The sequence below is a fragment of the Oncorhynchus clarkii genome, chromosome 3 (genome assembly GCF_045791955.1).
Source record: "Oncorhynchus clarkii lewisi isolate Uvic-CL-2024 chromosome 3, UVic_Ocla_1.0, whole genome shotgun sequence".
Classification (NCBI taxonomy): Eukaryota; Metazoa; Chordata; class Actinopteri; order Salmoniformes; family Salmonidae; genus Oncorhynchus; species Oncorhynchus clarkii.
In genome coordinates this window covers 49,399,197-49,424,770 of record NC_092149.1, presented here as the reverse complement: position 1 = coordinate 49,424,770, position 25,574 = coordinate 49,399,197, and the positions used below count along the sequence as shown (strand labels likewise).

The following is a 25,574-nucleotide window of genomic DNA, read 5'->3' as shown; positions in this document are numbered from 1 at the left end:
CCGTCTTATCTCCCCAACAGGAGGATACCTCGGCCCAGCAGCGCCCGACCCGCCCCTCCTCGGGTCAAGAGGCAGGAGAGCTACACTGACGTGACCCCAGCTGAAAGGTGACTTCCCCTCATACCTTTTTACTTCCTGTGCCACTATGAATTATACAGTAGTCAGCATAGAAGCTCTGTATTTAGCAGTGCACAGCATTTAGTAGCTTTTCTAAATATATGACGTAGAACAAACATGCCTCTCTGACATGTAGATTTAGGAGTCACATCAGCTCTATTTGTGACATTTCTATCTGCTTACGTTCCACAGTGTTTACCTACGGAACCAGGCTGAGAAAATGTTGTACTTTGCTCCATAGCCTCCTTCCTCTAAATTGTGTGTATGTGTGTGTAAGGCTGACCAGTGCCAAGCCCCCGGCGGCCGTCATCACGGAGGGGAAGAAGCTTTCTGAGGATGAAGATGAACAGTTTGTGGTGTTGGAGGCCGCCCCTCTTCCCCCCGACATGCCCGAGATGGTGAGAGAGCACATACGTACAGTACCTTCGGAAAGTATTCAGTCCTCTTAACTTTTTCCACATTTTGTTACGCTACAGCCTTATTCTAAAATTGATTAAATAGTTTTTACCCCATAATGACAAATCCAAACAGGTTTTTAGAATTTGTTGCTAATTTATAAGTAATGTAAAACTATCACATTTACTCAGTACTTTTGTTGAAGCACCCTTCGGCAGCGATTACAGCATCAAGTCTTCATGGGTATGACGCTACAAGCTTGGCACACGTGCATTTGGGGAGTTTCTACCAGTCTTCTCTGCAGATCCTCTCAAGCTCTGTCAGGTTGGATGGGGGCGTTGCTGCACAGATATTTTCAGGTCTCTCCAGAGATGTTCGATCGGGTTCAAGTCCGGGCTCTGGCTGGGCCACTCAAGGACATTCAGAGACTTGTCCCGAAGCCACTCCTGCGTTGTCTTGGCTGTGTGCTTAGGGTCATTTTCCTGTTTGAAGGTGATCCTTCGCCCCAGTCTGAGGTCCTGGGCGCTCTGGAGCAGGTTTTCATCAAGGATCTCTCTGTACTTTACTCCGTTCATTTCTCCCTCGATCCTGACTAGTCTCCCAGTCCCTGCTGCTGAAAAACATCCCCCACAGATGCTGCCACCACCATGCTTCCGTAGGAATGGTGCCAGTTTTCCTCCAGACGTGACGCTTGGCATTCAAGCCAGAGTTCAATCTTGGTTTCATCAGACCAGAGAATCTGCAGGTGCCTTTTGGCAAACTCCAAGTGGGCTGTGCCTTTTACTGAGGAGTGGCTTCCATCTGGCCACTACCATAAAGGACTGATTGGTGGAGTGCTGCAGAGATGGTTGTTTTTCTGGAAAGGTCTCCCATGTCCACAGAGGAACTCTGGAGCTCTGTCAGAGTGGCCATTGGGTTTTTGTTCACCTCCCTGACCAAGGCCCTTCTCCCCTCAATTGCTCAGTTTGGCCGGCCAGCCAGCTCTAGGAAGAGTCTTGGTGGTTCCAAACTTCCATTTTAAGAGTGATTGAGGCCACTGTGTTCTTGGGGACCTTCAATGCTGCAGAAATATTTTGGTACACTTCCCCAGATCTGTGCCTCAACACAATCTGTCTTGGAGCTCTACGGACAATTCCTTCAACCTCATGGCTTGGTTTTTGCTCTGACATGCACTGTCAACTGTGGGACCTTATATAGACAGGTGTGTGCCTTTCCAAATCCAATCAATTGAATTTACCACAGGTGGACTCCAATCAAGTTGTAGAAGCATCTCAAGGATGATCAATGGAAACAGGATGCACCTGAGCTCAATTTCGGGTCTCATAGCAAAGGGTCTGAATACTTATGGTATTTGTATTTTTTTATTTTTTTATGCATTTGCACAAATTTCTAAATTGTTTTTTCTTTGTCATTATGGGGTATTGCGTGTAGATTGATGAGGAATTTTGTTTTATTTAATCCATTTTAGAATAAGGCTGTAACATAACAAAATGTGTAAAAAGGAAAGGGGTCTGAATACTGTCCGACTGCACTGTAGGTTATTCAGGTTGCATTTGGTTGCGCTGTTCCCACAAGCATATACTGCACTGTATCTGTTCAAGAGAAGGCAGCAGCAGTGTTGTTCATTCAGCGTCTTTCTTATGGTTTCTTCACGATTTGGTCCTTCCACAGGAGCCACCAGTGGATCTCCAAGGCGATGAGAATCATGGTGAGCAATCCTATCCTGTAGGTGCTTATAATTCTAGTACAAATTGCAGACCTTTGGTCAGGGTTTGTATCTTAAGGAGCAGTCTGCAGTTGTTTATATCCATTTTCAGACTTTTATATTAATGATATACCGATTTGATTCCTGAAAAATATAACATATAAATAAACTGCAAGTTTGATCTCATGAATGGTCAGTCCTTGCATCTTTACCTCTGTCAATGAATTTGAGTGGTCACATTTCTCAAGCCCCATTCCTCAGCTATTTACCAAAACAGTGGAGGGTTACCCACTTATTTGAACCTCAGATTGCCACTTTAAGGATGGTTAAACATGGCCAACATTTTGAAAAAACAAATGAAAATTTTTTCATCCCCAGGTGGGCTGGTGAAAAAAATCCTTGAAACCAAGAAAGACTTTGAAACATCACCATCATCTCCAAAGTTCCAAGACCAGGTAAAATGTGTCCTACAGATGTAGTGATCTTGATCTCCACTAGAGGGCAATGCAATGACAGCATAACGAACGACTGTGTTCCAAGTATTTGGCTCTCTCATTCCTCTCCCGTGACTCAATTCTAGACATTTTACTACCTCTCACGGAGCGTACACACACCGCTATTTCTCGACATTCAATATCTTACGCATGTGGGTTGCAAAACCCCATAGCATACAGTCTATTAGCTAAAGAAAGAATCTTGCAAATGGAGTGACAAAGTTTGCAAAATTGCAAAAAACATTGAACATTTTGATCTCCTCAGTGGAGCTAGAAAAACAGCATCATGCGGGTTGATTACATCAGCGAGAATGAAGATTAAGTCAGCAAAAAAATCTCCACCTCTTGTTGTAATTTAATGTGGTTGTTTCTCATTTTATGTTTTGTAAGTGTTTTTGGCCTCAGAAAGCGTTGCAAAAAATGCATCCAAATTAGGCTTATCTAGCTCAATGTCTCAACAACCAGTTTGAGAGAAAGTATGTTTTATTTTCTTCTGTCTAGTTCACATGCCTAATGAATACATTTGATCATTATAATGGAAAATAGATTTCAATCGGCTGCATCATTTTAAAGAGACAAAAGCAATAACGTGGATTTGACTAAAACTACTAAACTTAACTACATTTCCTTTCTGGTGTGATTTAAGTCTTCCTCAGAAAAAAATCTTCCTTTTTTGGGGCCATGCTATATCCCACTTTTCTACCTTGGCCTTCTGCCCTACCTCTCCCTGTGATTCAACCATAAACTGTTGTCTCCACATTTCATAGTTGATAGATTTTTCATTACTCTGAACATGTCTTCCAGTCTGATGTAACGCCATTATTGCTGCCCCTCTTCTGTTCCCCCGAGTGTGTTTATTGGCCAGAGAGGGCTCCCACAGTCAATATTTGGATAGGGAATCGGTGTGAAGGCCTCTTTTCATGCTCCAGCAGTGTGGGTTGTACGACGCTGCCTGTTTTGGGTGGTCTTTTCTGCCCAAGCGTGCTGCTTCCTCCGCTCCCTGCCCAGCTGACCACCCGACTCTGATGGATGCCGGGTTTTTGCCTGTTTTTCATGCTAAAAGGCTCTGTCTAGCCCCCCCCCCCCCCCCCCCCCCCCCCCTTTCCTGGCCCCATTCCTCTTCCCCAACGATGTCGCCTGTCCCTGGCCAGCTGCTGATGAGCGGGGAGAATGAGTGCTCCTATCTGCAAGGCGTGCGCCAGGCTCCATCCGTTGTTCCGGCTCCGAGGCGCATTTAGCTCATAGCAACTCAGATGAAGTCCCCCATTCCCAGCTTGCCTTCGGATGGACGGCTCCCCCACCCGCCCCAATAGGTCAGATTTCACTGCGCGCCCCTTGTAGTTTTAATTTCAAAATAATCAGACTGGATTTCCCTTTGGTTTCCAAATAAGTTTCCGGTTCAACTTGAGCACAGCCCACAGGGTTATCGTAATTGACTTAATGAGCTTTGGGATTCCAGGCCCGTTATTATAGGGCATCTAATTGGGGGGGGGGGGGGGGGGGGCGTATTGCTGGGGCATTCTACAGTCTGAATGGAAGGTAGGTGTACTTGTACAAGCCACGCTATGTGCTACCCCCCTCGTTACTGGCCTTGCCTCGTCCGCTGTAGGAAGGACTATAATGGCTTCCTTCCTGACATGAAAGGGTTGACGGTCAGTGTAATAGAGACATTGCTCTCTTGTAATCACGGAGGAACATGGAGGGTTAAAACATGTAAACATTGAGCTTCCCCCATCCCCCGGTGTGAGGTCTGGAATTACAGCAGGACGTGATTCTTTCTTAAATGCTTTATCAAACGTTTTGCCGTATCCCGCCACACAAAAAGTGCACCATAGAGCAAATTCTTCTCTGTTTATAGGTACGACCTTCCACATGACCTTTCAGAACACTTGTATATTATTCTAAGATACTTTTTATTTAGACAGAATCGGGCCCTCGTAGCAGCTGCGTTTTCACACAATGTTTTCGGACTGTCTCTCCCTTTTCTTACCCCATCAAATTAGCCTTGATGAAAGTTTACAATGTATAAATAAACCCCGTGGCACACATGGATGGTTGAGTTAGAGTCACGGAGGAGGAGTGCCAGAATACTTGCGACAGAATCGGCAGGAAAATAAATAGTCCAATACCCACCAGGCCCGTGTCTTCGTAAACATTCACCTTTTTTTGTGGAAACGTAAATGAAATGACCCTGCAGCATTCCATTAGCCATATTGTCCTTGCAAGAGCTGCAATTTGAGATTCCAGTGGAATGAGGAAAGGTTTCTGAAAAATACCTTTCTGAGACTGGACTCCAATGCAGACCGTGGCGTAGTAGGTCCTATTTTTCTTAAGTCGCTTCGATCACACCAATCGAGTCAAACCCCATAACCTTACAAGCTAGAGGTCTTAGCAGTTTCAACCTTTGTGGTGTAGCCCACTTGGTCAAACAATTGAATCAAGCCCTTTTCCCTGTCCCCAGTCTTGTTCAGAGGTAGGGGTTCCCCCCTGTACCCCTGGTTCAGGGCATGGGGCTCAGCTGTGACCCCCTCAGGGGGCTACACACTGATCCTAACATCCTGTAACCCCTCTCGCCCTTAGCCTCACTCTTCACCTCACTGACTCCTAGCTATTATTATGATCTGGCTGGACATTTGGATGATGTCTCCCCCCCCCCCCCAACAACACTGGACTAATCATCATCATGCTGTAATACCTAGCTCCTTGGCCTACCTCTGAAACCCTCTCTGGGGACACAATTCAGGGCCCTTGGGTAGCCTGCATTGTCTCCAACTTAGAGCCAGTAGCCAGGAGGTGGATGGGTCTAAAGTGACGTCATCAACTCCTCGTCTCCTTTCCTTTGCCTGCTCTGTTCTGAACACGACTATGTTTTGAAATCTATCGCAGAAGCTAGAGAGAGCCAGAAGACTTGTTCATCTGTTAAAATGTAAAAAATAAAATAATAATATTTAATAACGTGGGGATGAAGGAAACAAGACGAGACGAGGAAATCCAGTTGACACTATTTGAGGCCGTAGTAATGATCCGAAAATTAGAGGAAACATGCTGTACGTTCACCTGATCGACACTGGAAATTGAATTTGTCATATACCCTAAGTGTGTCATGCCATTCACCACGGAAACGTTGTTACACCGTTGCGGTGTGCAGTTTATATGTTTGTCGCCGGACATTTCAGCTGACCCACAATGGAGGTTGATGAAGTGGCTTATTACATCAGTCTGGAAGCCAATACTCTGCCCTGAAATGGTCCAGTGGTGGGTAAATGAATTATGTAATTAAAGACGCCCAAGAGGTTGGTAGGTCTCTTAACAGGTTTCACGCCGGCAACCCATTCTTCTTTTCAAAAGCCTTACTTTGTTGACAGTTATTCTCCCACCGCCTCTCACCAGCTCCTTATTACCGCTCCATAAATCATGTGCTTTGCATGTGTTCCCTCCTTTAAGCAAATTAGGCATCAGAGATTTCGGGTGAATTCCACATTGCAGCGCAGCAGCCTGCCCTGCCAGCCAGGCCCAGCAGGTCTGTAGAGGAGTTTAGATCCTGCTCTTAGTCGCCGGGATGAGACTAGATGCCCATTAGAGTTTCCACAAGACATAGTAAAACATTCTGGCACGAGTGCACATTTTGGATTGATATACTCAGCAACGCATCGTTTACAATGCGAAACCAGAGGGAACTTTCTCCTGCAAGGAAAAGCAAGATTGCAATTAATGACATATCCCTGACACGCTCTGACCTGTATGGATTGATTAGGGGCTCCTAGGAAAAACCATGAAAAATCGATTAGAAAGGGAATTGATGTTCAACACTCAGCTGTCTCTGGGTGCCACCTGCTCCCAGGAAGGATCATTGGCTCGGGTCTCCACCAGTGGCGGTCGGTGCCGTTTTACGATTTCCTCTTTTTTTTGTGTGTGAGCATGGCCTTATTACAGCATATCGGATGACTTTCATATTCCATTCACCCAGTTCAATGTAACATCGATAGGTTTAGGCCACTACATGATACTCAAATTTGCCCTATACCCATCATGAGGTTGCTACAACCTAGCCTACAAATGAACGTTTTTAACGTAGGTGCACAGGGCGAGAGACAAATTGGAGTAATCAAGGTGACTGACAGTGACCCGTTCAATACCGCCTTGAACACTCTCGCCTGCTTCTCGATGATCTAGGGTGTAATAATTAGTCCAAAACGTTGCAAAACGGTAGTCCATCCCCATTTCGTGCTGTTTGCTTCTGTTAAAAAATGTTTTGCAACATAATTGGTGGAATGAACCCCTTATTACCCGCACACACAGGTCACTTTCATAACAGCCATACACAAACATTACATCTACGTGCTTTCCTCCTATTACGTTGTCCCTTCGCTTGTGGACTTCAGTGCACAACACAACAGCTGTCTGTGATCAGGTGAAAATACCTCTCCAAGCCAAAACGTCATACCATAACCGCTACACACAACCTGCATTGTTGTCACCATAGTTAACATAGTCAACATAGCTACTAGAACTAACGCATTAGTAAACCCACAATCCAATGCATGTGTACAATCCCACAGTAGTGTACAGAAAGCAGTTTAGCAGTTACACTGGAAGGCCCCGCTGGCAATACATTTATAAAATTGAAAGTTTACCTTGAATTGGAAGTGTTGGATAGCCTTAGCCAGCTAGCTAACATTAATATCATTCCTCTCTGTTTGAGTCAGGTTGATGAGTAGGTTAAATTAGCTAGCGTAAGTGAAACTGGAAAAACTAAAAACTAAATATCTCTGTCCTGCTTCTACTTAATTTTTAAAGAAATGAATTTGTTCAAAACTGTCTAACTATTGTCTTTCTCTCTCTTTGAGTCAACTATTCACCATGTTATGCACTGCAGTGTTAACTAGCTGTAGTTTATGCATTTAGTACTAGATTCATGGAAGTTGTTACTGTGTAGGTCTATGGAAGGGGGTGAGAACCTAGGAGGCTCTTGGTTTTGTACTGAAGTCAATGTACCCAGGGGAGGCCGGAAAATATCTGTCCTCCGGCTACACAATGGTACTACCCTACAGAGTGCTGTTGAGGCTACTGTAGACCTTCATTGCAAAACAGTGTGTTTTAATCAGTTATTTGTGCTCCCGAGTGGCGCAGTGGTCTAAGGCACTGCATCTCAGTGCTAGAGGCATCACTACAGACACCATGGTTCGATTCCAGGCTATATCACAACTGGCTGTGATTGGGAGTCCCATAGGGCGGCGCACAATTGGCCCAGTGTCGTTTGGCCAGTGTAGGCCGTCATTGTAAATAAGACTCTGTTCTTAACTGACTTGCCTAGTTAAATAAAGGTTAAATGGTGACGTAAATATATTTTACATAGTTTTATATAAAAAGGACAACTTTAAAATGTTCCACTATTTTGTTTATAAAATTCAGTGAGTAGGATGGTCCTCCCCTTCCTCCTCCGAGGAGCCTCCACTGGTCTCCACGGCCAACGGCACTTCCGTTACTGACTTCATGAGCTAATGGAAGAACCTGCCCCCACACCCTCCTCACCCCTCCTCCAGCCACCGGACTCAAAACAAATCATGTTCTTGGGTCGGGGTGAAAAAGAAGAAAGTAGGAGTGCGCTGGACTTGTAGAGCCTGACTATAAAGTGCTGATATATGCTCGCTGGACAGAGTGCACCTTGCAGACCAGGGACGGGTTTTCTTTATATTTTACTGGTTTTCTGAGGGGTTGAGGCTGTGCAAGAGGACAGAAAACAGCGCGGAGCCCGTCGGAGCTTCCGCAGCGCTCCACCGTGGCCAGCGGACTGACTGAGCCGCGGCGTGTTTGTGTAGCCGCAGTGTTCACGGGGTTGAGGGGAAAGCCACCCACATTGCAGACGACGATTAGACATTTCATTCCTCGCACACTTTGCAAACCACAGAGCGAAGGGAGGGAGGGGGGGGGGGTGAGGCAGCTTGTCAGACATTTTTGATGGCTTCCTGAAGGAAAGGAAGACAGTTGACATTTTTTGCAGTTTAGTTTTATGTAGTTTAGCGTGTTTCTAAGCTGTAATTATTGAGTTGGCTTGTTTTTATAAGCGAAATGATAAGAAGCTAGCTCGTAATGAAAGTTGGATTAGTGGCGCTTAACGTGAAGTTTTGCCCACCTATCTGGCCTAATACCTGAGTCTATGATGGTTGGTCTGTTTTGAAGGGGACGTTATTGGTTAGTTTACACTGTCATGTAGCGGGAATGTGATTTTTTTTTACAGACCCGTGAAAGCAGGTATTTCAATCTCGAGGCCAGAATGACACATTGGCCCAAGAGTTGAACTTGAAAGGGACATAATTGTAGTAGTTGTTACCGAATACTGTAGTAAAATAACTTCACTGCCACAGCCTGTTACTAAAATAAACAAGGGGTTTTAATTCCACAGGAGTGTGGGTGGGTACCATTTAGTGTGTGTGTGTGTGTGTGTGTGCGCGCCTGCAGTGCCACACACACCAGCCTGCAGACCCAGCTGAGTAAACGTCCCTGGCCCTCACTGTGCCAAGGGGAGGCCCTCCACCCCCCTCCCATCCTGGGGCTGAGGGGTGACTGGGGCAGAGCAGGATTTCCTAGCCACATACCATACAGAGGCCTTCACCAGCCAGTCCCCCCACATTAGCCAGCATAATTCAGCCACGCGTTTGATATTTATATACACAGCCTAGGTTTATATAATTCCTGCCTAACATTTTTAGCCTTGAAATCCTAAACCACTAAATGCAGCCCTGCAACTGGCTCTGTACATTTGATACTTTTTATGTGATTCGGTTTAAGTAGCCTCTGGTAGAGTTGAGGAGTGTGTGCATGCACATTTGGTTGAGAATTTTAGCATTATTACAGACATCCAAAAGCTATGAAGAGTTGCTTTGCAGCACATCACAACATATGTGTGACCTTGTACTGAAATTTATTAAAAGTCTATTTTAAAATTAACATGTAATGCTCTGAATTTATAAAATACATCGGCCAATTCAGAAGGGAAGAGAAACTTTGGAGGTAGCTCTCAACTAGTTTCTTTCTGGGATCACTTTCGCAATTACTGGGCTGGCACTGTATCAGTCCCCTGTAGATGGCGCACTCTGCCCATAATAAGTCTGGCACCTGAGACAGCACAGACAGGGAAATAGGCAGTTTCCGTTTTGCCTACTCACAAATTTGATTTAGAACGTCATAATTTGGGATATCAATAAATTGTAGCCTTAAGTTTAGTTAACACAATCATGTTCAACATTCATTCATTGTTTCTATTTATAGTTTTATTGTTTAGGGGTAAGTCAAGTCCTGTACCTTTACCAAAAGTGGATATACGCCAATCTTTGTCTGAGACTCTATTTCCCAGACCCTTTAGACAGTCCTACAATGCTTTAACCTTTTCTTTATCAAATGATCCATAGAGGGACCACTCTGAACATTTCTCAAAATACGTTTTGCACCACTTACGTACTCCTACGTGTGGGTGTGCAAGTTGTTTATTATTTTTCTCCATTGTTACTTTATCAAATCTCTAGTAACCCAGTATACTTCACCAATTCCTCCTTTAGACTAGTGTTCTATTCTTTTCAGGTGTTTAGATATTTACACTAGTTGTTCTCTTTAACAGCATATTCGGGAATAGTACGTTCTCCTTTCATATCTCTCACATACACAGATTCCCTATATAATGTTATAGATCAACGTGAATCCCTACAGACATCACACCACTCATGTGCATCTTCAACGACTCAAAATGCCTACAGTAACACCTTGTGCGATTATCAGTGGTTCTCGGACCACGTAGACTATCGTTACATCCTATGCCATATGTATCTTCAACGGTTCTTTTGCCGCAACATACTATACATATAAAATAACACTGCTGTTAGTAATGGCAGCAGACACACAGAGACACTTCTTCGGTATTTACCATATGTATCTTCAGTGGTTTTCAGACCATGTAGACACTTCTCTTTATAAATGCCAACAATTGTCAGTGGGGCCTCCTGCCCTCACTCTAGCCTTCTCTGAAGACTAGCTTGCCGCCACTTCCTATACATATAAACTTTTTTCAGGACCCTGTCTTTCACAGATAATTCGTACAAATCCAAATAACTTCACAGATCTTCATTGTAAAGGGTTTAAACACTGTTTCCCATGCTTGTTCAATGAACCATAAACAATTATTGAACATGCACCTGTGGGACGGTCGTTAACCTCTCTGGGATATGTGGGACGCTAGCGTCCCACCTGGCCAAAAGCCAGGGAAAATGCAGAGCGCCAAATTCAAATAAAACACTATAAAAATCAAACTATCATGAAATCACACATGTAAGATACCAAATTAAAGCTACACTTGTTGTGAATCCAGCCATGTCAGATTTCAAAAAGGCTTTTCGGCGAAAGCAGACAATGCTATTATCTTAGGATAGCACCTCCGTAAACAAAGAGAGAATGCTTATTTCAACCCTGCAGGCGCGACACAAAACGCAGAAATAAAAATATAATTCATGCCTTACCTTTGACGAGCTTCTTTTGTTGGCACTCCAATATGTCCCATAAACATCACAAATGGTCCTTTTGTTCGATTAATTCTGTCGATATATATCTGTTTGCTGAAAATAAACGTAGTTGACAGGGAGAGGACGTTTCTTTTTTTGCTGAGTTTATATTAACTGTAGATAACGTTATAGATCAAAATACTCAGCTCACAGAACTGGCTGGGTTATCCATTCAGACCTCTTTCACACCGGAGCCAGTCTCCTGACAGCTCTTATTCACTCAGTACTTAATTGTAATAATGTATCTTATTATCCAAATTTCAATCCGTTTAACACGCACTTTCCACACTCCCACAACTCTCACATCCACATTCACTTAGTACTATTTCCAAACACACTCGGTAATCTCCCTAATTACCCCATGTGCATCTCAGCACCAAATGTATCACATACATATATAATAACACCATATGCTACCAGTAGTGGCTGCAGCCCATGTAGACACGTCAGCGGGGCTTTTCATGGTACCGTTACTTGCCCTTCTCTATAAGATTAGCTCTAACCTTCTTCTGTCATATGTATCACCGCCATGGTTCCTCTATAGTCTCTACAGTCGCCATAGTCTCTAATGTCTATCCGTCCCTATAGCATCACAGTCCCTATAGCATCCATAGTATCAATAGTTTATATAGTCATAAATGCTATGTTTTCTATAGACTCTATAGTCTATGCATATAGAATAAAATAACATGCATATAGAATAACACACATACTTTCACACATTCACTCAGTACATATTATCCAAATTTCAACCACCTAACTAATATTTCTTAATATCCAAATTTCAAGCTTTTATTATCCAAATTTAAATCTGCTTAATAGGAACATTTCTATCCTGCTATTGTCCCAATTTTCAATTATCTTAATAGTTTCCACTCTCACAAAGCTTTCACGTTCACTACACTCACACAATTCACATTCACTTCGTGCTGTTACTTGACTTAGGACTAGTGGTACCCTCCTCCAAGTAACAGCACAAAGGGAATGTGAATTGTGTGAGTGTAGTCAATGTAGATGTGAACGTTGTGTGAGAGTGGAAACTGTTAAGCTGATTGAAATTGGGATAATAACAGGATAGAAATTTGCTTATTAAGTAGATTGAAATTTGGATAATAAAAGCATTTTTTTTTTACAAATTCATTTAAATTGACTTACTGAAATCAGAAGACATGTCCCTCAATTGCTCGCGGGGAATGTGTCTCCTCCAGGGCAACTCACAGTAAGGGTCTGGTCTGAGCGGGTCTTTTGGTCAGATGGAAATTTCCCTCCCGCTTCATAAAATGCGCCACCGGTTATCCTCGCAGACCCCCTCTGGAAAGCTCTGCAGGCAGAATCAATCATCCTGTTCGTTGATGCCAAATTGTTGTGAAAATTCTACACAGGGACACTCGAAGTCAATATTAAATGTATCATTATTTATTAGCAGCGCGCTGAAGAGTTTCCAACCAACTCAATGCACCAAGTACACATGTCCATCAGGAGCTCTACCGGGGCAGTCCTGTTAGTTATATTATATACTGCAGACAAGTTATATTTGCATGATTTAGCTTTATTCATTATTCACAATTAATTCATCATTCACGTTCGCTTCATGCATTTGACCGACCAATACTGGTTCATGCATGTGACAGACCAATACCTCACAGGGCTTCTTCTCTAAGTTGAGACCTTGAAACTGAGAGATCTTTTGTTCTTAAAGCAAGGGTCTGGGTGTACTGCCAAATTGCAGATACTGATTGTGAGGATTTGTTCAATCAGTCACTTGCATGAACATGAAAATTATTCATTAGAAAAGCACAAACATCCAAAATCCAGTTTTTCTATATTGTAACAATCTTTCTTGGCTTCTCTCCTACTCCATCCATATATCCACCCCTTCTCTCTATCCCTCCATCTATCCATCATCCCTCCTTTTATCCAGACCCAGAGCCTGGTGTCGGAGGTGTCCAGGAAGAAGGAGCGGGACCTGGTGTCTAGGGAGATTGAGCGGCTGCGCTCGTCCATCCAGACAGTGTGCCGCAGCGCCTTGCCCCTAGGCAAGATCATGGATTACATCCAGGAAGACATGGATGCCATGCAGAACGAGCTGCACACCTGGAGGAGGGAGAACAAGGAACATGGGCAGGCCCTGCTGCATGAACAGAGGTTTGGAGGGCTACACACACACACATCTTACACAAACACACACTAAAGCAGGGTACTCCAACCCTGTTCCTGGAGAGCTACCATCCTGTAGGTTTTTGCTCCAATCCTAATCTAGATACCTGAATCTAATAATTAGTTGGTGGATAAGCTGAATCGGTTTAGTTACAACTGGGGTTGGAGCGAAAACCTACAGGAGGGTAGCTCTTCAGAAACAGGGTTGGAGAGCCCTGCACTAAAGCCTGGAGGTAGGAAAACAAGGAGCACACACAGGCCCTGATGCAGCAACAGATCTGGAAGACCACCAACACACACATTCTCACACACACACGACTTGGCATACATTTATATTTTGGGCTGTTTACATCTTTTCCAGAGTGACGGACAGCGCGGTGGAGCCTCTGAAGGCCGAGCTAGCCGAGCTTGAGCAGCTGATCAAGGAGCAGCAGGACAAGATCTGCGCCGTCAAGTCCAACATCCTGAAGAATGAGGACAAGATCCAGAAGATGGTAACCAGCATCAACTTCTCCTCGCGAATATGAGGGGGAGCCAAGGTCCAAATAAAGGATTATCGCCCTTAAAAAAGGACCGAGCGTTCAGGGTGAGCCTGGTTCTTACTTAGTCTGGTGAAGTCCGAAATGGAGGCCTCAACTGCACTTTTACACACACACGCACACACTGACTGACTGGTTAGGGGAGAGAGGGTTCGAATTCAACCCCCTAGGGAGGGAGAGAGACGCATGTTATTTTGCTAGTGCTCCATCCACTTTAAGGTGATTGACACACCTTTACTACACTGAACAAAAATATAAACCCAACATGTATAGTGTTGAATCCCATGTTTCATTAAATTAAAATATCCATACGAACTAATAGCTTGGTTCTCTCAAATGTTATGCACAAATTTGTTTAGATCCCTGTTAGTGTGCATTTCTTATTTTCTGCTCCATTTCTCCATCCACCTTACAGGTGTGGCATATAAAGAAGCTGATTAAACAGCATGATCATTACACAGGTGCACCTTGTGCTGTGGACAATTAAAAAGCCACTTTAAAATGTGCAGGGTTGTCACCAACACAATGCCACAAATGTCTCTACTTTTAAGGGAGTGTGCAATTGCCATGCTGACTGCAGGAATGTCCACCAGAGCTGTTGCCAGAGAATTTAATGTACATTTCTCTACCATAATCTGCCTCTAACATTTGACAGTTCTTCCAACCAGTCTCACAACTGCAGAACACGTGTAACCACGCCAGCCCAGGACCTGCACATCTGGCTTCTTCACCTGCGGGATTGTCTGAGGAGGGGTGGGAGGGTTGCTGAGAAGTATTACTGTCTGTATTAAAGCCTTTTTATGGGGAAGAATCATTCTGATTCGCTGGGCCTGGCTCCCCGGTGGGTGGGTCTATGCCCCCTCAGTCCCACCCATGGCTGCAACCCTGCCCAGTCATGTGAAATCCATTGATTAGGGGATAATGAATTTCTTTCAATTGACTGATTTCCTTATATGAACTGTAACTTAGTAAAATCTTTGAAATTGTTACATGTTGCGTTTATATTTTTGGTCCGTATAGTTTCGTGTTTTTTGACATTACAATGTATATGCGTTGTGGGAATTAAGGCTTGACAAGGGAGTTATTTTACAGCTTCAAGCAAAGGGCACATGGACTAAGCCAATACCCTCCACATCTACTTGATATACATTTGATACAGACATCTGTAATTTTTTAACATGTCTGTCTATTAACAATTCTGTTTACCTGAAGCTTCTTCAAAGCCTGTACAAAGCGATAGATCTGAGGTTTGCTGAGGAGCTAGGTAAGCCACGAGCAGAAGACATGGCAGTCCTTTGACTCTTCCTTCTGTCAACCACTATGCTTGTCCCAGATCTGTTTGTGCGTTCTGGCCAAGGTCAGCAAGACATCAAAAACAGGCCTGGTATCAGGCTAGTCGAGCACCACTGTGCTTTGAGAAATTGGGTTAGTATAGAACTGTGTCCACTCATTGAAAGAGTAGCGTTGGAGTTCAAAGTAACATGACACTTTCATAGATAAAAAATAAATAAATATACACTGCTCAAAAAACTAAAGGGAACACTAAAATAACACATCCTAGATCTGAATGAATGAAATATTCTTATTAAATACTTTTTTCTTTACATAGTTGAATGTGCTGACAACAAAATCACACACAAATTATCAATGGAAATCTAATTTATCAACCCATGGAGGTCTGGATTTGGAGTGACACTCAAAATTAAAGTGGAAAACCACACTACAGGCTGATCCAACTTTGATGTAATGTCCTTAAAACAAGTCAAAATGAGGCTCAGTAGTGTGTGTGGCCTCCACGTGCCTGTATGACCTCCCTACAACGCCTGGGCATGCTCCTGATGAGGTGGCGGATGGTCTACTGAGGGATCTCCTCCCAGACCTGGACTAAAGCATCCGCCAACTCCTGGACAGTCTGTGGTGCAACGTGGCGTTGGTGGATGGAGCGAGACATGATGTCCCAGATGTGCTCAATTGGATTCAAGTCTGGGGAATGGGTGGGCCAGTCCATAGCATCAATGCCTTCCTCTTGCAGGAACTGCTGACACACTCCAGCCACATGAGGTCTAGCATTGTCATGCATTAGGACGAACCCAGGGCCAACCGCACCAGCATATGGTCTCACAAGGGGTCTGAGGATCTCATCTCGGTACCTAATGGCAGTCAGGCTACCGCTGGCGAGCACATGGAGGGCTGTGCGGCCCCCCAAAGAAATGCCACCCCACACCATGACTGACCCACCGCCAAACCGGTCATGCTGGAGGATGTTGCAGGCAGCAGAACGTTCTCCACGGCGTCTCCAGACTCTGTCACGTGCTCAGTGTGAACCTGCTTTCATCTGTGAAGAGCACAGGGCGCTAGTGGCGAATTTGCCAATCCTGGTGTTCTCTGGCAAATGCCAAACGTCCTGCACTCGTGTTGGGCTGTAAGCACAACCCTCACCTGTGGACGGCGGGCCCTCATACCACCCTCATGGAGTCTGTTTCTGACCGTTTGAGCAGACATATGCACATTTGTGGTCTGTTGACGGTCATTTTGCAGGGTTCTGGCAGTGCTCCTCCTGCTCCTCCTTGCACAAAGGCGGAGGTAGCGGTCCTGCTGCTGGGTTGTTGCCCTCCTACGGCCTCCTCCACGTCTCCTGATGTACTGGCTTGTCTCCTGGTAGCGCCTCCATGCTCTGGACACTACGCTGACAGACACAGCAAACCTTCTTGCCACAGCTCGCATTGATGTGCCATCCTGGATGAGCTGCACTACCTGAGCCACTTGTGTGGGTTCTAGACTCCGTCTCATGCTACCACGAGACTGAAAGCACCGCCAGCATTCAAAAGTGACCAAAACATCAGCCAGGAAGCATAGGAACTGAGAAGTGGTCTGTGGTCACCACCTGCACAACCACTTCTTTATTGGGGGTGTCTTGCTAATTGCCTATAATTTCCACCTGTTGTCTATCCCATTTGCACAACCGCATGTGACATTTATTGTCAATCAGTGTTGCTTCCTAAGTGGACAGTTTGATTTCACAGAAGTGTGATTTACTTGGAGTTACATTGTGTCGTTTAAGTGTTCCCTTTATTTTTTTGAGCAGTGTATATATACACTACCGGTCATACTCATTCAAGGTTTAAAAAAAAAAAAAATGTTAAACCATTTTCTACATTGTAGAATAATAGTGAAGACATCACACTTATGAAATAACACCTATGGAATCATGTAGTAACCAAAAAAGTGTTATAATATATTTGAGATTCTTCAAATAGCCACCCTTTGCCTTGATGAGAGATTTGCACACTCTTGGCATTCTCTCAACCAGCTTCACCTGGAATGTTTTTCCAACATTCTTGAAGGAGTTCCCACATATGTTGAGCTCTTGTTGGCTGCTTTTCCTTCACTCTGCGGTCCAACTCATCCAAAACCATCTCAATTTGGTTGAGCTCGGGGGATTGTGAAGGCCAGGTCACCTGATGCATCACTCTCCTTCTTGGTCAAGTAGCCCTAACACAGCCTGGAGGTGTGTTGGGTTATTGTCCTGTTGATAGTCCCACTAAGCCCAAACCAGATTGGATGGCGTATCGCTGCAGAATGCTGTAGTAGCCATGCTAGTTAAGTGTGCCTTGAATTCTAAATAAATCACAGACAGTTTCACCAGCAAAGCACCCTGTTAAGGTTAGTTTCTTTGTTCCTTGTCAATCATTGTCTCATTGGTTAAATTAGCATTGTGACAATATCTTCAATTACATCATTCAAAAACCTTTATTAATTAAATTGCAGACATAAGTTGACAACAGGAACGTAACGCATGTTTACAAGTAAGTTCTGCATCAAAGAAAATGTCCCAAGTTATTTTAAGTCCAGCCCTAGTGATGTCACTGCCTACGTCATTATCTTCTACAGTCGTGGCCAAAAGTTTTGAGAATGAATATTAATTTTCACAACGTTTGCTGCTTCAGTGTCTTTAGATATTTTTGTCAGATGTTACTATGGAATACTGAAATATAATTACAAGCATTTCATAAGTGTCAAATGCTTTTATTGACAATTACATGAAGTTGATGCAAAGAGTCAATATTTGCAGTGTTGACCCTTCTTTTTCAAGACCTCTGCAATCTGCCCTGGCATGATGTCAATTCACTTCTGGGCCACATCCTGACTGATGGCAGCCCATTCTTGCATAATCAATGCTTGGAGTTTGTCAGAATTTGTGGGTTTTTGTTTGTCCACCCGCCTCTTGAGGATTGACCACAAATTCTCAATGGGATTAAGGTCTGGGGAGATTCCTGGCCATGGACCCAAAATATCAATGTTTTGTTACCCGAGCCACTTATCACTTTTGCCTTATAGCAAGGTGCTCCATCATGCTGGAAAATACATTGTTTGTCACCAAACTGTTCCTGGATGGTTGGGAGAAGTTGCTCTCGGAGGATGTGTTGGTACCATTCTTTATTCATGGCTGTGTTCTTAGGCACAATTGTGAGTGAGCCCACTCCCTTGGCTGAGAAGCAACCCCACACGTGAATGGTCACAGGACTGATGGTAGCGCTCACCTTGTCTTCTCCGGATAAGCTTTTTTCCGGATGCCCCAAACAATCGGAAAAGGGGATTCATCAGAGAAAATGACTTTACCCCAGTCCTCAGCAGTCCAATCCCTGTAACTTTTGCAGAATATCAGTCTGTCCCTGATGTTTTTCCTCGAGAGGTGGCTTCTTTGCTGCCCTTCTTGACACCAGGCCATCCTCAAAGTCTTCGCCTCACTGTGCGTGCAGATGCACTCACACCTGCCTGCTGCCATTTCTGAGCAAGCTCTGTACTGGTGGTGCCCCGATCGCACAGCTGAATCAACTTTAGGAGACGGTCCTGGCGCTTGCTGGACTTTCTTGGGCGCCCTGAAGCCTTCTTCACAACAATTGAACCGCTCTCCTTGAGGTTCTTGATGATCCGATAAATGGTTGATTTAAGTGCAATCTTACTGGCAGCAATATCCTTGCCTGTGAATCCCTTTTTGTGCAAATCAATGATGACGTCACGTGTTTCCTTGCAGGTAACCATGATTGACAGAGAAGGAACAATGATTCCAAGCACCACCCTCCTTTTGAAGCTTCCAGTCTGTCTGAACAATATTAAACCTCATAATGTGTATATATTGTTCATCTGTAGTCTAGGACCCTATAAATGTAAGGAGGGTCTTATAACCCCTCCCCTTCTATTAATACAACATAAGCATAATCAATTATAATAATAATACATCAAACATTTGGTACAGCCCCTATCATGACCCCTAGGTGAACCCCTTTCAACCCCCACACCATAACACCTCCTCCATACTTTACACTGACACGGCAGTTGGAACTAAAAATCTCCAATTTGGACTCCAGACCAAAGGACAAATTTCCACCGGTCTAATGTCCATTGCTTGTGCAAGTCTCTCTTCTTATTGGTGTCCTTTAGTAGTGGTTTCTTTGCAGCATTTCAATCATGAAGGCCTAATTCACACAGTCTCCTCTGAACAGTTGATGTTGAGATGTCTGTTACTTGAACTCTGAAAATGTTTATTTGGGCTGCAATTTCTGAGGCTGGTAACTCGAATGAACTTATCCTCTGCAGCAGAGGTAACTCTGGGTCTTCCATTCCTGCGGCGGTCCTCATAAGAGCTAGGTTCCTCATAGGGCTTGATGGGTTTTGCGACTGCACTTGAAGAACTTTCAAAGTTCTTGAAATTTTCCATATTGACTGACCATTTCTTAGTCATGATGGACTGTCGTTTCTCTTTGCTTATTTGAGATGTTCTTCCCATGATATAGACTTAGCCCTATTTGGTAAAATACCATCTTCTGTATACACAGCTGATTGGCTCAAACGCATTAACTTTTCAGAAGGCACACCTGTTAATTGAAATTCATTCCAGGTGACCAGCTCATGAAGCTGGTTTAGAGAATGCCAACAGTGTGCAAAGCTGTCATCAAGGCGAAGGGTGGCTATTTGAGGAATCTCAAAATATAAAATATATTTAGAGTTGTTTAAAAATGTTGGGTTAATACATGATTCCGTATGTGTTATTTCATAGTATTGATGTCTTTACTATTATTCGACAACGTAGAAAATAGTAAATTAAAGAAAAACCTTTGAATGAGTAGGTGTTCTAAAACTTTTGACCTGTAGTGTATATATATTTTTTTTATTGACTAAATCTAGCAAAACTGAATAAGTTGTCACTTGTGTTTTTATGATGACAATTTGTAGACACTGCCCAAATTGCATGTGAGAAAATACTGTACTTTGATTTCAGAGTTTATAACATGATTGCTATTTCATATGAATTGGTTTTCGGAAAAACGTATCCCCACCTAGTGAATATGACTATATGAATATGTTTTATGGAGTTTAATTTGCATAGATGTTGTTTTTAAAGATTAATAAGCAATGATTTATAAGATAAAGCCATACTATGCTGGTGAAATTGCACTAGAATATACACGATATGGTTAATGAATGAAAATGTGAAGATGAAAAAAACAAAAACAAGTGGATCGCAGTCTAAGTCCCTAACAACCCAACATTTTACACTAACATGTTTATTTGTCCATGCTGAAAATAACAAAGTTTTCATGCTGAACTTGTTTCACGTACGAAGCCAAAACGGTCACTTCAATTGGATACAGAACCAAACTGCACATTTATTACATTTAAATAGTTATTTACCTTCTTACACAAGTGTAAAAAAGTAATACTGTATACATATTTTAATCCATTTCATATCAGTATTATTAGCTAGCACATCAAATGTACATGTTAACATTGTACTGCAAAATAATTAACACTTTAAAATAATGTGCTCTTAAACCTGTGTAGTAACACTCATTTCTTTAGTAAGAGCATTTGCTAGGGTAGTAGGATACATATAGTGCTTGAGCAATTGAATCTTAATTCAATAAACAACTAGGCAAGTCAGTTAAGGACAAATTCTTATTTACAATGAAGGCCTACCCCGGCCAAATCCCGACGACGCTGGGCCAATTGTGCACCGCCCTATGGGACTCCCAATCACTGCCGGATGTGAAGCAGGCTGGATTCGAATCCGATACTGCAGTGATTCCCCTTGCACTGAGATGCAGTGTCTTAGACTGAGTGGCGTTCTGTACAAGGAAACTTTTGACTGAATTTCCTGCAAAGCAAACCCCATTTAGGGAACGCTTAGTATTTCCATGTATTTTTAAGAAAGTTTATAGTGTAAATGGTCCTATTTGTTTCCTACTCACAGTTATGATGTATATTTTGAGTCCGTGTCAGTTCACAAATGAGTATCATTTTTGTTGTGGAGTGAAATGGTTATATTTAAATAAAAGAAATGAATGTCCTTTTGATTATTTTCATTAGAGTACAACCGTATTACACAATAAGCAAGGAGGGTCTGAGATTGAGTATGGTTTGGGGTATACTGTAGACTCTGCTAACATTAGGATGGAAAAGAACGACCGATATTGGCCTTTTATAATCTTGGCCCTTTCTATCGGGATAGGCTATATGGACACGCCTGGTGCCCAAATTGATGATGCATGTCGAGTCGGTTCAGGCTGTCATCCTGAAGATCCCTTCCCAGACCCAGCTGGCAGCAACAGCAGCATGGTACTAGTTAAAACTTGTAAAATAAAGTGATGTTTATTTTTATGGGAGAGGAATAAATAACTTGTATTGGTCACCATCTGGATTTGGTCACTATCTCCAAATTGTTCCATCCCACTTGATTTTATTTTGAATAGGATAGCAGCCTACACAATAAATCACTTGTAATATTGATAGTAACCATCGATGTCACCCTGATACAGTCTACAACTGCTCAATGGGGAGAGTTTAAGCTACATGCCTGCAACACAACACTGGGCAGTGTCTTTCGCTCCCTCTTGCCGCAGTATGAAGTTGCTCTGTAGTGTAGGCAAAGATGTATTGTCTTTTTCGCCGAAAATGTCGAAAGTTACGGCATTAACGTTTAAAATTTTCTTACAAAAAAAATTAGAATCACTGATCAAAACTGAAAAATTCAGAATACTCCCAAATCCCAGTTTCGGCAGACACGTTTCAAATTCTCGCTAAAGTTTCTAGCCACAAGTATAAACTAAAGGATGACTGACTGAAACACATCCGTTCATCTCGACTCGCTGCGCAACAAACGCCATCGATTTGGGCACCAGGCGTGTCCGTCTAGCCTCTCCCTTCTCTATCAATTCACAGCTGTATCCAGCCGTATTGGCCATATACCACAACCCCCCTGGGTGCATTTTTGCTATTATAAACTGGTTACCAACATAATTAGACCAATAAAGCTGCAGATCAGAAGCAGGTGACGCGTGTTCGCACTTCTCAAACTACGGGCAGAAGAGTCATTCAGTGTGGATCATTGTTTTATCATTTTTCCTGCCCTCGCTCCCCTTGTTAGATATTATGCACGTTTATGGCTTGATAGCAAATGCCATTGCCTTTGAGCTAGTTATCATAGCTAGCTAGTAGCAGTAAACAGCTGCAAATTATCTGTGCAGGGTTGCCAGGTCCAGCTAAAATGTCTGACCCAAAGTCCACAAAACGGCCCAAAGCAAGAGAGGAGTTTCTATAGTTATACAATATACCCTTTTTCCATGAGGTTATTGAGCCAATTAAGAAGTAATATCGTAGTAACTTGTAAAGAGGTTAGAAGCTAAATTTGGTTTTCCTCAAAATATTAATTAATGAAAGCTATGACAGGATTTAGCTAATAAAGTAATTTGAAGAAGATCCAAAGTATGTTTCTCTAATAATAGTCATTTAAAAAAAATTATGTTGGGATATTTTCCAGGAATTGTATTGTTATTATGTGCCAGATGTTTGGCAGAAGGTTAGGAAGTGACCTCCTCACTATAGGCTGTCTCATCGTTGTTGGTAATCAGGCCTACCAGTTGTGTCATCTGCAAACTTAATGATGGTGTTGGAGTCGTGCCTGGCCATGCAGTCATGAGTGAACAGGCAGTACAGGAGGGGACTGAGCACGCACCCCTGAGGGGCCCCCGTGTTGTTACCTACCCTAAACACCTGGGGGAGGCCCGTCAGGAAGTCCAGGATCCAGTTGCAAAAGAAGGTGTTTAGTCCCAGGGTCCTTAGCTTAGTGATGAGCTTTGAGGGCAATATGGTGTTGAACACTGTGTTGTAGTCACATACAGTGCCTTGCGAAAGTAACGGACCCCTGAGACTATCACAGTGCAGGTGCATTTATACGGAGACTTGATTACACACAGGTGGATTGTATTTATCATCATTAGTCATTTAGGTCAACATTGGATCATTCAGAGATCCTCACTGAACTTCTGGAGAGAGTTTGCTGCACTGAAAGTAAAGGGGCTGAATAATTTTGCACGCCCAATTTTTCAGTTTTTGATTTGTTAAAAAAGTTTGAAATATCCAATAAATGTCGTTCCACTTCATGATTGTGTCCCACTTGTTGTTGATTCTTCACAAAAAAATAAAAAAAGTTTTAAAAAAGTTTTATATCTTTATGTTTGAAGCCTGAAATGTGGCAAAAGGTCGCAAAGTTCAAGGGGGCCGAATACTTTCGCAAGGCACTGTAGGTGTTCCCTTAGTCAACTCTACCATAACAGCCTGATTAGTGGAGTGCTGCAGAGATGGTTGTTTTTCTGGAAGGTTCTCCCATCTCCACAGAGGATCTCTGGAGCTCTGTCAGAGTGACCATTGGGTTGTTGGTCACCTTCCTGACCAAGGCCTGAAGTCTCACTTTGGCCGGGCAGCCAGCTCTAGGAAGTTTTGGTGGTTCCAAACTTCTTCCATTTAAGAATGATGGAGGCCACGGTGTTCTTAAAACTTTTAATGCTGCAGAAATGTGTTGGTACCCTTCCCCAGATCTGTGCCTCGACACAATCCTGTCTCGGGGCTCCTCGGACAATTTCTACGACCTCATGACTTGTTTTTTGCTCTGACATGCAATGTCAACTGTGGGACCTCATATAGACAGGTCCAATCAATTTAATTTACCACAGGTGGACTCCAATCAAGTTGTAGAAACATCTCAAGGATGATCAATGGAAACAGGATGCACCTGAGCTCAATTTCGAGTCTCATAGCAAAAGATCTGAATACTTATGTAAATAAGGTATTTGTTTTTTATTTGTAATACATTGGCAAGAACGTGTTTCCGCTTAGTCATTATTTGGGTATTGTGTGTAGATTGGTGAGGGAAAAAAAATATTTGATAAATTGTAGAATAAGGCTGTATCCTAACCAAATGTGGAAAAAGTGAAGGGATCTGAACTCTTTCTGAATGCACTGTGTCCTTGAACCGATTATTTTAAAATCGTACACAGAATAAGTTATAAAGTTATTGGTAGCCTGCAGTACCCCAGGCGGCCTTCAATTTGAGAGTGCTCGAATACTCCCTTAAAAGACCTTCGCTTGAAAAATGAGAAAAAAGCGGCAATAGTACCTTTTTTCCATTTTGAGATGCCGCAGCCTCAAAATAGTCCAAATTAATCTAAAATAACTCAATCTGTCATTCATTTTGACGTTGTTGCAGAAGCGATCTTAGTCGTGCAATTTTACATCGAACTGAGATGTTTGGTGCTGTATTTCTCAACCAAAACATGTACATGAAAACGAGTCGTCTCGTTGAATGACAAAACTTTTTTGATAAATTCCTTCTGTTGACCAATCACAGATGAAATGTGTGTGCCCGTACAGATGAAAAAACCCTTACTGAAATCCAAAACAAAAAGGTCACAAAATGTCGTCATAATACAGTATATTCACAAATTCTTCCGAACTGTTTCGGCTGGAAAGCATGCGGACGGACGACTTTACTCAATGAAAGGGGGCAGCACTGAGCTAGCCTGATTGCACTTATTTTTCATTTGCCTGAATGACAGCGAGTCAGCCTGAGTATTTGTGTGCCGAGCCTTTCGCCAAATAGAATTCTTGAGGTGGAGTAACTCTGCCAGATAACGGTTGAACCAGGGGCTGAACCTTGTTTTAATTATCATTTTCTTTATGGGGGCATGTCTGTTATCAATACCACTGAAGATATTAAAAAAAGAAGGTCCAAGCGTCTTTGACAGAGGGGATCAAGCTGATTCTATACCAATTTACAGAGGCTAGGTCATGAAAGTTTTTTAGCAAGCGTCTATGACCAATCAGGACACGTCATTTCACTGAGCAGACATTACGAACACAGGCTGTAAACAGCGATCACTAAGGTCATTACAGAAAACACCAGACTGATACCGATCAGGATTATTTGTGCGGATAACAGTAGCCTTTTCTGGAGTCATACCTTGTGGGATTGGTAATAATCTGAGATATTTAGCGAATCCCATTGCTTTAGGACCTGGTCAGGTGATTTAAGCATGTCCCAGTTTAGGTCACCTAGCAGGACAAATTCAGACTTAGTGTAAGGGGCCAGGAGAGCGCTTAGGGCAGGTAGTGTACAGGCCAGTGCTGATGGTGGACAATAACACTGCAACAGTCAACCAAAAGCTATTTGAAAGTTCAATGCTTAAAACCAGCAAATCAAATTGTTTGGGGACAGACTTGGTAGAGACAACAGAGCACTGAAGGTGTTCCTTGGTTAACATTGCCACTCCACCACCTTTGA

General features: G+C 43.0%; 1 protein-coding gene across 3 annotated transcripts in view; it reads left to right on the top strand.

Annotated features, from left to right (window-relative positions):
* LOC139396562 (TRAF3-interacting protein 1-like) overlaps window positions 1–15,925 on the top strand; it is a 37,031-nt gene extending 21,106 nt beyond the window's left edge. For 2 of the 3 annotated variants that reach the window (XM_071143529.1, XM_071143528.1), the window contains 6 exons: window positions 21–107; window positions 395–515; window positions 2,185–2,221; window positions 2,597–2,673; window positions 13,183–13,406; window positions 13,780–15,925. In XM_071143529.1, coding sequence (XP_070999630.1) covers window positions 21–107; window positions 395–515; window positions 2,185–2,221; window positions 2,597–2,673; window positions 13,183–13,406; window positions 13,780–13,945 — 712 coding nt within the window. In that variant the 3' untranslated portion in view covers window positions 13,946–15,925. The remainder of the gene's footprint in view (window positions 1–20; window positions 108–394; window positions 516–2,184; window positions 2,222–2,596; window positions 2,674–13,182; window positions 13,407–13,779) is intronic. The other variant, XR_011630790.1, reaches the window with a different exon arrangement.
* Window positions 15,926–25,574: the final 9,649 nt, after the last annotated feature.